The 12,977-nt window shown below is 38.5% G+C and overlaps 1 protein-coding gene across 1 annotated transcript in view; it reads right to left on the reverse strand.

Moving 5' to 3' along the window:
- LOC115922171 (phosphorylase b kinase regulatory subunit alpha, liver isoform-like) overlaps positions 1-12,977 on the reverse strand; it is a 51,586-nt gene that overhangs the window by 31,712 nt on the left and 6,897 nt on the right. Inside the window, exons 3-14 of the mRNA XM_030980467.1 lie at positions 11,905-12,121; positions 11,250-11,332; positions 10,663-10,743; positions 9,599-9,739; positions 8,492-8,650; positions 6,373-6,591; positions 4,951-5,137; positions 3,899-4,033; positions 3,048-3,157; positions 2,380-2,524; positions 1,423-1,578; positions 416-769 (exon numbers count right to left, since the gene is read on the reverse strand). Of these exons, the coding sequence (XP_030836327.1) occupies positions 416-769; positions 1,423-1,578; positions 2,380-2,524; positions 3,048-3,157; positions 3,899-4,033; positions 4,951-5,137; positions 6,373-6,591; positions 8,492-8,650; positions 9,599-9,739; positions 10,663-10,743; positions 11,250-11,332; positions 11,905-12,121 (1,987 nt within the window). The remainder of the gene's footprint in view (positions 1-415; positions 770-1,422; positions 1,579-2,379; positions 2,525-3,047; positions 3,158-3,898; positions 4,034-4,950; positions 5,138-6,372; positions 6,592-8,491; positions 8,651-9,598; positions 9,740-10,662; positions 10,744-11,249; positions 11,333-11,904; positions 12,122-12,977) is intronic.

A 12,977-nucleotide genomic window follows, 5' to 3' on the forward strand; every position in this document is an offset into this window, starting at 1 on the left:
ATTATATAGATATAGAAATCTCAAGAAACATCATCTTCCTGATGTAGGTTCTAAATAATGATAAGAATACTAACAACCAGAACATCAGTGCATTTAAGCCTTCTATTTAGATTAAAACATGAATTGGCATCAAATTGTATACAATCACACTACTGGTATGACATCATTACGAATCTGAGCAGATTTACCTATTCCTCCTCCAAGGAAGCTTGAAATCAATTGAAATATTAATTTCATTAATTATATGACTATTCAAATCATCAATCATTAAAGTTTAGAAGCTTGAATGTTCATATCAAACGTATTGCAACTTATTCCAAAATCAGATCGCTGTCAGATCGTATAGTGTGCCCTGGGTTTAAAATTCAACATGCCGAACAAGGATATAGATTATGTATGTTTCGTTTTGACTAACCTGGATTAGCGGAGCTCTCTTCTATGTAGATGGACCTTGTTCTTTGGACGATGCCATGGAAACGGGAGGAGGACCGGGGGTTATCTCCCGTGCCCTTATCCAGCGTGTGAATAGATGATGATCGTGGAATCTCTATCGGGGTCGAGGTCAAGAGGTGAATCCCTCCTTCATCTTCATCGGAGGACTGCTGGAGTTGCTCCTGGTGCAGGATGTGCAGATGCTGTTGAAGGTCATGGTGGTTGCCGTGGTGATGGTGGTGGGAGGCGGTGGGGTCTAATTGCTTTGCACCTCGTAGGCAAGGCTCGGGGACAGAGGAGTCGCTGGATGGCTCTAGGGCCTGAGAGAGTTCTGAACCTGGAAAGTAGTCATAAAGAATGATAATAATAGAATGTTAGTAATCTGATACATGCAGAGAGAAACAGACAGAGCGCGTCAAAGAGATTGAAAAATAAGATTGCAGAAAAATTAGATAAGATAGCATAAACCTGAGGGAACCACAGATTTGTTATTTTTTTTTATACCAAATTTCTAACTTCAACCCTAGACCCAACACTGAACATAACCCTTAAAGCCTCGGTCACAAATACCGTTACGAACTGCTACGAACGCCGTACGAACGATTTTCAGATAATGGAAATTTGGGAAGACAATGGAAAAACAGGAAGATTTGTACGAAATAATTGTTCGTACGAACCTTTGTGACCGTAGCTTCACCTAACCCGTACCCTAAACCAAAAATTGAAATTAACCTCAAACCCCATTTACAACCTAAACATGTCTCCTTCACCCTTGACAAAATGAAACCTTGAGCGATTGTATGATTACCAAGGAAATGTGAAAGAAGAGGGAACACTATCATTTAAAAAATGATAATTTTCAGGTAGATCTAAAAAATATACCACATAATTGCGGTATTCTGCTGGTATGATAGCCAATCAAAGCACTAAAAAGCATGTCAAACACATCATATATTCTAGTTATCTAGTACTAAATACAAGTTTACATACCTGAGGTGGAAAAGCCCTCCAGATAGCTCAGTTTCTCTATGCATGATGTATTGATGATGTCAGATAGATTCCTCAACTGGACCTGAACACCGTTCACATATCCAGATTGAAACTTTTGAAAGATGTTGATCATGGCTCTCTGGACATCATCATCTTCTGCAAGGGGTCAAGAAAGAGGAGATGGGGGGAGATAATGAAAAGATCACAAATGAAAAACAGGAAAATAAAATTGAGGGAAAGTAGAGGGTGCAAAGGGGGGGGGGGGACTAAAGAATATATATAACCTGTAAGAGGAAAATATATGAATCATACAGATATCTTAAAAATTACAGAATTCAAATGGTTTTGAAATATTGGCATCTGCATCTTTATAGGCCTTTATGAAATATCATGAACAAAAACTAAAAAAATTGCAAAGTTCTAACATTAGAATATATAAACCAAATCAAATACATGTATTTCTTTTTATAACAGTGTTATTATTTCAAAGAGACAGAGCTGTATACTGGAAATTCAATTATAATAGTGAATAGCTATAAAAATGCAACATCAAGCTTCAAAAGAAAACCTACATACCCTAATATAGCAAAATATGTCTCTTTTAAGGTTTACTACCCCTTGATAATAATAAGTGTGCATATATATCGGACAAAACCATAGATATGGCATATGCTTTTCATACAGAAGACATGGGATTGGCTTGAAAAACTAAAAAAGCATGACTGAGACACAAGGGCCTAAGTTCACAAAGGAGGTTTAAATTTAACCCATCGTTTAAACCCTCATTTACATAACCCATGGTCTAATATTGGACCTCTGACTTGGGTCGCGCTTATTTTGCGCTGATTTTATACCATGGTTTATGTAAATGAAGATTTAAACCATGGGTTAAATTTAAACCTCCTTTGTGAATTTGGGCCAAGATGTCAGCAATCTCCTGAATTGGTCTTGACCTACCCATCATGCTGTGCCTGACCTCTATGCACATGGTTGGTCGACCCAGCTCTCTCCAGTTATACCTGAGATAGGACATGTCATTCATACAGATGCTGGCTAGAAGGTCATTGTCAAGGGCAAGGTAGAACTGATGATGGTCCAAGAACTGAAGCACGATGAGAGGAAAAAAAAATATATATATATATATAAAAAAGTACTGGTCAACTGAAGAACAATGGTTCCATGGAAATTATAGATATATATATATATATACATGTACCGGTATGAAAGGGTAAAATGACAGATCTACTTATATTGGAGGCGTGATGCCCTCTTACGAGTTGCTTTGTAGTCTTTTAGCCCTGTAAGTCTGCATCATGGGTGGCAACTACACAGTCATGTAAAGTTTTTTAGTTTTAATGCTATCCAATATTGCATATTTAAAAAGAAAATACATGATTCATATGTGTGTGCACTAACAAAAAATATATAACTAAAATGAATATGTTTCAGGGATTTTTAAATGCTATGAAGCATATCCTAAACATGAGGAAAAATTGAATGAACCTAGCTTTGACCAGCATTATACAATCAAGAAAACACTAATTATAAAGGCTCCTTTCAGTAACTTAATCTATATTCTGTGTATGATGAGTGAGTGTGTGGTACTAAGGGGATTAATAACTTACCTGTGGTAGAAAAGCTATGATTTTTTCATGGATTGCGTAGAGTTTACTGGTGCTAAGGATACCCACTTCTTTCTTCACGTTTCCAGATAATCCAAGTTTATCATTGTGACCTACATATATGAAGTAAATCCATTCAATAATAATAATAATAGGCATTTCTATAGCGCCATGTATCTAGATAATTCTATTCCGAGGCACATTTATCATTACCCTGGCTTTAGCCTAGCAGCCCTTTATACAGCGCTCCAGCATTTCAAGGAATTAATTCCTGCCAGGTACCCATTTACATCACCTGGGTTGAGTGTGGCAAATGTAGATCAATGTCTTGCCAAAGGACATTAGTTCAATTAATACTTGTCCAAAAAAGTCATAACAAATCATGTGTTCACCCATGTAAGCTAAAGAAAGTGGAATTCATGAGTAAAGGACATGTATTACAACATCTTATTATGAATGCCTGGCATAACATATATGTAGACCACCATAATGCTTTACTTAATAGCCATACAATCTCTCTGGTAAAGATTCATAATTAGATGACCACAGCATAATCACAGAAACTTTATACCATATTTCCTCTATATAATATATAACACTACTGGTACTGGTATGTATCAAAAATATGTAAGAATACATAAAAGGACATGAAGAATTTAAATATTCATATGAGTATCAATAGTAAAATGTCCATCACTTGGAATAATCAAATTCTAGATAATAAAATGAGCAAACATAAAAATATAGACAGTCTGATTGTATCAAATATATAACAGGTGTTCAATAACAATTACATAATTGATCATGCATACAAGCATAAATGCACTTGACCTGGCTGTACTTCAATTACTCACCCATGAGTCTTGTTATATTGCACAGCGCCTTCGCAGGACGTATTTTGATAGGAGCGACCTCTGCTACCGTCTGGATCTGGATGCCGTGTTCTTTCATCTTTTCCTGAATGTAATTATCTTCGGCCAATAATGCAACTGAAGATTTTAGGAAGGACAAAAAAAGTGGTTCCAAGTTTAGACATGCCAAAACAGCTCACAGGTAAATGAAAAACATGCACAACCCCTTTCACCTGTAAGTTTTCATCAGTGACAAAGGAAGGCATTATGTTAGTCAGACATACATGTCATCATGAGTAATATCAAGAGTATTAGACCTCACACATGAATCAAAATAGGATACCTGAACTAAAAATCGAATTAGATCCATGTCATACAATTGATATGATATGTAATGAAAAGTACATGTGACCTCTTAATGCTCATACAGATGTACTAAGCTGCAAGGCTACAATACAAATACAATACCAGGTACTACATGCAAGGTCTACAAAACACACAGACACTCAATATAAATCATTTCATCATTTGATTCTCAGCACTATTCAAAACACACTGAATTATCTCATACTCTAGTCTTATACAAAGCAAGTGTTGAATTGCAGCTAATCCTAACCTACACACCAAAACATTTTGTCTCATATTGTTTTAGAAGTTCTCATGGTTAATTTAAAGCAAAGGTTACCAACAAATCATGAGGACTTGTGCTCCAAGAAACTGCTCTGCATAAAATGCCCTAAATAAAGAAGACTTTCAACTCTTTTGCTTTGGCTTATAACAAGTGTATGTAACATATGCTGAGAGTGGACAGTAGGGTCTTTTAAAGAGGGACTGCACTACTTGTAGCTACTTGTGCCTCTATATAGCCAACAATGCCTAAGCGGTACCCTTTGGTCCCCCAAGATCCCATTTTTCTTATGTTAATTGAGAGCTGATTTGATGAGATAACCACCTGCCAGTGACCACACAAGGAGGTCTAATCCCTCCTGGCCAAACTAGTGCAGATAGGCGTTAGGATATGCTTTGCATGATTCTTGTCGACTGTTCCACCATACCTTGAATGACAAGATCCGGTTTGGGTTCCGTAGAGAGTCGTCTGTTGAGGGGGTCAATCTCACCCGGTGCTATGAAACCTTCCCTGAGGAGACAGCCCAGGATGTACAGGGACTGCCCCCACAGCTGAGGCATCTTACCACCGGGTAAACGGTCCTGGCTGCCAGGGTTCTTGTATTCCAGCTCAACCTGTAAAACACGGAGAAGGTCATATTGAAGGTCACTCTGAAGGTCATAATGAAGGTCATAGAGGAAGGACAATTGAACCTGGTGAAGCCTTCCCTAAGGAAACAGCCCAGGATGTACAGGGACTGCCCCCACAGCTGAGGCATCTTACCACCGGGTAAACGGTCCTGGCTGCTAGGGTTCTTGTATTCCAGCTCAACCTGTAAAACATGGAGAAGGTCATATTGAAGGTCACTCTGAAGGTTATAATGAAGGTCATAAAGGGTGGACCTGGTGAAGCCTTCCCTGAGGAGACAGCCCAGGATGTACAGGGACTGTCCCCACAGCTGAGGCATCTTACCACCGGGTAAACGGTCCTGGCTGCTAGGGTTCTTGTATTCCAGCTCAACCTGTAAAACATGGAGAAGGTCATATTGACAGTCACTCTGAAGGTCATAATAAAGGTCATATAGGGAGACAGCCAAGGATGTACAAGGACTGCCCCCACAGCTGAGGCATCTTACCACCGGGTTAACGGTCCTGGCTGCCAGGGTTCTTGTATTCCAGCTCAACCTGTCAAACACAAAGAAGGTCATATTGAAGGTCACTATGAAGGTCATATAGGGAAGACAATTGAACCCGGTGAAGCCTTTCCTGAGGAGACATCCTAGGATGTACAGGGACTGCCCCCACAGCTGAGGCATCTTACCACTGGGTAAACGGTCTTGGCTGCCTGGGTTCTTGTATTTAAGCTCGACCTGTAAAAACATTGAGAAGGTCATATTGAAGGTCACTCTGAAGGTTACAATGAAGGTCATATAGGGAGGACAATTGAACCTGGTGAAGCCCTCCCTGATGAGACATCCCAGGATGTACAGAGACTGCCCCCACAGCTGAGGCATCTTACCACCGGGTAAACGGTCCTGGCTGCCAGGGTTCTTGTATTCCAGCTCAACCTGTAAAACATGGAGAAGGTCATATTGAAGGTCGCTTTGAAGTTTTTAATGAAGGTCATACAGAAAGGACAATTGTACCTGGTGAAGCCTTTCCTGTGGCTTTCAGCATCCAATCTATTATCAAATAATTTGCACATAATTACAAATTGGTTTTGTAATGAAATTTGTTCACATACTATACCAGGATATAAGTAACAATTGACTAGATGACTACAAGAAAATACCTGGTCAAATCAATATCAATCATATCAATATCCTCCTTGTAATTACAAATACATAAATAAGCAAATGGATCTGAATTACCTTATCAGCTGGTACATAGTAGAGTTCTGGCATGACCTTGGTGCCATTGGGGTTCCTTTGAATGAGTTCCTCAAGGGCTTCACTGTATTCATCCACCTGTTCTTTGCTGCCTCTAAAGATACCATCCAGGACAAGGTAAGTCCAGAACAGAGGCCACTCACACTCAATGTTCTCAAAGACCTTCAGTTCTGCAGGCTCGTAGTACAGTCTGTTCGGGTCCTGGGAAGACAAGTACGGTAGATAAAGAATTGTGAATTTGTATGAGGAGACATATAGGGCTCAGTCAGTAGTGATCTTGGAAAAACTAGATGGAATTCGACTGCGCGCAGTCGAAAATGATGCCTCCGTCATAGAGCAATTTTACAAACCAAAACAGAAGAAATTTTTCGGATTCAAGTTCAATTGTAATCCATTGACAGGTTCTCAGAATATCGTGATTACAAGCAATTTCTCATATACATATATATGACCCTTTGATCTTTGACCTCATGACCCTAAAATCTACTCAGTTCATTGGCTCTGCAAGATGTCCTGAGTTAAATAGTAATCCATCTGTCAGTTCTAATGAGAATGCGTTCACAAGCTATTTTTGCATACATAATGAGCCCATGATCTTTGACCTTTGACCTTATGAACCAAGAATCTACTCAGTTCATTGGCTCTGCAAGTAACATACATGACCTAATTTTGGCAGGAATCCATCAATCGGTTCTTGAGATAACGCGATCACAAGCTGTTATTGCATACATAATGTGTGCTGTGGCCTTTGACCTTTGACCTCATGACCACTAAATCTAATCAGTTCATCGGCTCTGCAAGTAACATACATGACCTAAGTTTGGCAGCAATCCATCAATCGGTTCTTGAGATAACGTGATCACAAGCTGTTTATGCATACATAATGAGCCCTGTGACCTTTGACCTTTAACCTCATGACCCCAAAATCTAATCAGTTCATTGGCTCTGCAAGATACATACATGACCAAAGTTTGGCAGGAATCCATCAATCGGTTCTTCAGATAACACGATCACGAGCTGTTTTTGCATACCTAATGAGCCCTGTGACCTTTGACCTTTGACCTCGTGACCCCAAAATCTAATCAGTTCATCGGCTCTGCAAGATACATACATGACCAAAGTTTGGCAGCAATCCATCGATCGGTTCTTGAGATAACGCGATCACGAGCTGTTTTTGCATACCTAATGAGCCCTGTGACCTTTGACCTTTGACCTTTGACCTCGTGACCCCAAAATCTAATCAGTTCATCGGCTCTGCAAGATACATACATGACCAAAGTTTGGCAGCAATCCATCGATCGGTTCTTCAGATAACGCGATCACAAGAACGGGACGTACGTACAGACGTACAGACGTACGTACGTACGTACGGACGGACAACCCGAAAACATAATGCCTCCGGCTACTTCGTAACGGAGGCATAAAAAATATCGACACTCAATGGACTAATTCAGTACACTCTTGCCATAAGGGCAAGAATGAAATGCCTCAATTACCTTCTCCTACAGATACGGTAGGACTTGAATCTGTTAGTCTTTGGGATAGTGACCAATTTGACTTCATAAAACCATGGCAATTATACCACCACCATCATCATCATCATTGTTTAAATCATCATCACCACCATCATAACTGGGACTTGATTAGAGTCACAAATACCTCCTAGACATCATCATCATAAAAAAAATCACAAGTACCAAAACAACTGTTATCTCTGGAATTACTATTATTACAATCATAAGTTGGACTTGATCGGATCCATATCATTAACATATATTATCATTGCTTTCTTTTTAAAAGCCTGTCTGCACTAGTTTGGCCAGGGGGAATTAGACCTCCCTGCAAGGTCACTGACAGGTGGTTATCTCATCAAATCAGCTCTCAATTAATATGAGAAAAAGGGGATCATGGGGGAGCAACAGTCACTGATTAGGCATTGTTTGCTATATAGAGGGCACAAATAGCTATAAGTAGTGCAGTGGGGCTTAAAGTGGTGATCATCTTATCACCATTGCAATAACCTCACCCTACCTCTACTGAGAAACTCTAGCCTTCAACACTCAGCCATAACACAGCTAGAAAGAAATTACAAGTACTTTACCTCTTTAGCAGTTTGGTGTCCATCTCTGAGGAATCGCTTGCACCCATATCTCCCTTGGAGCTTGTCTAGGATCTGTTGTCTTGTCACGTTGATAATGGATTCATCATCCACTGCGAAGGCAGGGTAACCAATGACACTTAGCAACCCTGCATCTATCTCCTAAGATGTCAAGGCAAAGGAACGTTCAATCAATACATGGAAATGCTTCATGGACAAAGTATCTATTTACAATGTAGAATTGTCACAAATTTGACTTGTTAATAGTTAAATGTGGTCACAAGACTGGGGCTTTGTTTAAACTTGCATTACCTCTACATGATCAGAAGTAACCATATTATTGGTCACATTTAGTTCAAAACCTGTCCCAACTTCAATGTGAAACACTTGTATCCTGATGATGCTCATGAACAAGCAATTTACATGGTCATTAGACAATACTTTTATAAGGGGACCTCAAATAAAAGCTTCTATAAAATTATTGTGATTTTTTTTTAAATAACAGGACTATTCTAATGGGAATTTTCTTTACTTTCCTGCATCAAATGATTCAGCATAAAATCTGCTAAGGACATTAACTTTGTTGGAATGCTTACAGTGTCTAATCTTCCAAAGAATCATCCTGACACTATCCAACACTCAAATATATATATATGAAGAAAGCACTAACCTTTGAACTTTACTCTCTAAGTAACATGGAGTGAAGGATGGCTTAACACTTTTAATAACAACACTATTCTCAAAATATTTTTCTAGACTTTTCTTCATGAATTATGTAGCATAATATCCTGACAGTCTGATGGACATTAACTTTGTTTTCAAAGAATACAAGTCACGCCCATATGGCGCTTGGGAGACATGTTAGTGGAATGCTTACAGTGTCTTATCTTCAACAGAATCACCCTGACACTATCCAACCATTCAAATACAGTGAAACCTGTCTATAAAGACCATCCAAGGGAGACAAGAAAAGTGGTCTTTATAGGCAGGAGGTCTTTGTAGACATGTTTCAATGAGAAATCATTTTCAAGGGAAACGGAAAATGGGGTCTTTGTAGACAGGTGGTCACTAAAGCAGGTTTGACTGTTTTTATATGAAGAGATCACTGACCTTTGAACTTGACTCCCGAGGCAGCATGGAGTGAAGGATGGCTTGACATTGGGCTATTTTATCAGAGTGAACATGGATGACTGACTTCCTACCACCTCTAGCTCCAAACAGGTCTAAATCATTGATCGCCTCCATAGCACCCTGATATAACATAATAAGTACAGAGAATCGCGTTGAAAAGAGCCATACTAAAGCTTTTCGTCTGGAACTCATCATATCAAAATGCAAGAATGAAACAGAAAGCCAAAATCGAACAATGTAAACGTAAACTAAAAGGAACAAGGCGTGAATATAACAAGCTCTGATTGGCTGTCTAAGGTAACAGTAAATTAGACTTATTGCCAGCCAGTTATACCGTTATAATGGCTAAATTAATACGAGCGTCCAAACAAACTCATTCTGTCTGCATGGAAGAATAAGATAAGTACATTAACTAATTTAATGAGGATTCACTTTTTGTTAAAGAAAATAAAGAGAACAAACAAATGATTACAAAACAAAGAGCAAAACAACAAAGAAAGGGGAAACATAACAAGTATAGACATTCATAAGATATGAGATGGTGGCTTTTACACATATATTATTAATGATTTACTAATAATAATCAATATAAGGGGCATTACTTCATCATAAAGTGATATAATAATCAATTATAATATTTGTAGTTCACGATCCAAAAGGATGCTCAAGGCATCTAAAGGGGCAAGTACTTTCTCAGGCATGAGCTACAAACTTAGAAATACAAGTGGGAAAGAGTGCAAACATTTGCTCTTTTTTGCTGTTATCATGAAATAAAAACACAGGCTTGTTTACATGTAGCTTGGATACTCTAAATGATGTGTTGCGCATCTTACAGACAAAAAATCTGAATGCAACAAAATCTTTTCAGTCAAAACATATCACGGGATGACCGAAATATATATATTTTTATATATTTATTTTTTCATAAACAAAGGAACCCGTTAGGGCAAACACTTGTGTGTGATTGCAGATGCTTTCAATAATCAATTCTTAATAAAGTTAAAGAATGAATATATAGATGAATTTGAAGCTGCTTACAGTACCTTGGCCATTCCTATAGAGGTGGAGTTCAATTCTGGTTGACCATGATTGGTCTTGTCTCCTCTCTCCCATACACCATAATCCTACGAAGGAAGAAGGGATGAAAGTTGAATGAATTACTATGTTTTTATTTTCAATGGTCTTATCTTCTAGTGCTATATGAATGAGAGTTGCATGAAATGTCAAATATCTCAAATGTAGTTATAAACTTACATTATGATTGTAGTACTGTATAGTGATATGTAATATCCAAAACAATAATACTGAAGAAAAAAATCAAGCATTTGTTTTCTCATCAGTTTCATGTAAATAACAATCAACAATCAATGTGTTACCAAGCTATGTCTTGTTTCTCTATTAAAATGAGGGTGAACTTTAATAGTAACACATATTAAAAGTAAATTCCAGCCCCTGCTTCATATAATATTAGTTTACGACCTGGTAACCATATTGTCAGAGATTGAAATACATGTGCCGCATATTTCATTACAGTGATTTATTTTGAATAAAAGATTTCAGGAGCATATTACTGTTTAATATATTAGACTTCCTTCTGTTAAAACATAAATTCTTCAATATATCAACTCACCGCTATCCTGTAAGCTTCTTCGATGTAAAAGACAAGGTTTTGGATAAATGCCACTTCATCTAATGTGAATACTATCTGCAGACCTATTTGGAAGTAAGCATAAGAATTTTTTAATTAAAAAAATTAATAGTACTGATGGCCCACCTTCAATCTATATGACAATAAGGCAATAATAAATACAGCAATTGCATTACATTAGCAAGGACAGGTCTCCAAGCTGACTTTTAAGTAAATGGCACATTTTACATCGTACATGTATATAAAACATTGTACATACAAAAACAATAGTCTCCTTTTATTTGGATATCATATTCGTTTTCAGCAGAGTCCTTGTTAGTGTCTGTTGAAGTATAAGCGAAATATAAAACATATCAGATCCTGTTATTTTTGAGAGTAGAAGAAGATGTGGCATAGAGATGTAGCATCAGTCTGGAGGTGTATGGAATCTCCTGAATATCATGGGGCCATTTTCTTTTGGGTCCCCCCCCCCCCCAGAACTGGGCCCCATTTCACAAAACTTGTCATCAGTGGCAAATGACAGTTTTTGTTATAAGCTAGTGAAATCCTTGCTTCTGATTGGTTATCAGCAGATTTGTCATTTGTCATTGAAAATAGGCTTTGTGAAACAGGTCCCTGGACTAAATATGAAACATACCAGACACAGTCATTTGTGAGAGGAGCAGCAGGTAGAGAGATGTAGCATCCAGCTGAAGATGTCCCCATTCACTGTCGCTGACACACGTATCCCCTGTCTCACTGTCGTACTTGGCATGCAGGCAGTCTCCAGGGCTTTGGGTGAGTTTGAAGGATTCTACCTTGTCCACCTGTTTCATCATACTCGTTAGCAGGCCACGCATCAGCTTTACAACTCGCTGTCATTGATATGAGAAGATACAATATCTTTTTCATTATCACAAGCATATAAATATGTTTAGGGCTGACAGTCTACTATCTGGAAAATAGAAAGATCATAACATAGAGAAAAGTTATGAAATGTCCAAAAAAGTTTAATTTTTCCAATGAATTGTCATTTTTAGTGTGTTATGAAATGTATTTGATCATTGCACACATTGTACAAAGCGTTCATTGATGACCTACTAAAGGAACTGCAAGAGAAGAACCTAGGATGCACAAAAGGTTGCCGTTTCTCCGGCATTATTGTATTCGCCGATGATGTTGCTCTCCTCAGCAAATCATCGGCAGAACTTGAGCAGATGTTAGAGACACCTTTGACTACGTCAGACACTGGCATTACAAAATCAATCCTTCAAAAAGTGCAGTGATTGTCACCAGCAAGGCAAAGCAACCTACAGGTTCACCTTGGGTAGTTATATGGGTCAACCATTGAGGAGAAAGTCACTCATCCACATCTTGGTATCTTCAAATCCGGTGCATGGCACGACCCAACAGATAACATCATTGGAACGGGTCTCCATACTTTCTACGCCCTCTCTGGTACAGGTGCATATACCGGTGGTCTCATCCCTACACTTGTATCCCAACTGTGGAAAACCTTCTGCATCCCGAGAATGTTCCATGGCTCATCCATAATCATATTCACAAAATCAATGCTGCTGAAACTAGATAGGGCCCAATCACATCTTTTCAAACAGATATTGGGGGTGCCAAAGTCTGCTGCTGATGAGATAGTCTACCTGCTCACCAACCTCCTACCAGTTTCCATGCAGATAGACCTCGGCAGACTGATGCTTCTAGGCCAACTCACTA

The sequence above is a fragment of the Strongylocentrotus purpuratus genome, unplaced genomic scaffold, assembly GCF_000002235.5.
Source record: "Strongylocentrotus purpuratus isolate Spur 01 unplaced genomic scaffold, Spur_5.0 spur5_scaffold_11, whole genome shotgun sequence".
In the NCBI taxonomy this organism is placed as follows: domain Eukaryota; kingdom Metazoa; phylum Echinodermata; class Echinoidea; order Camarodonta; family Strongylocentrotidae; genus Strongylocentrotus; species Strongylocentrotus purpuratus.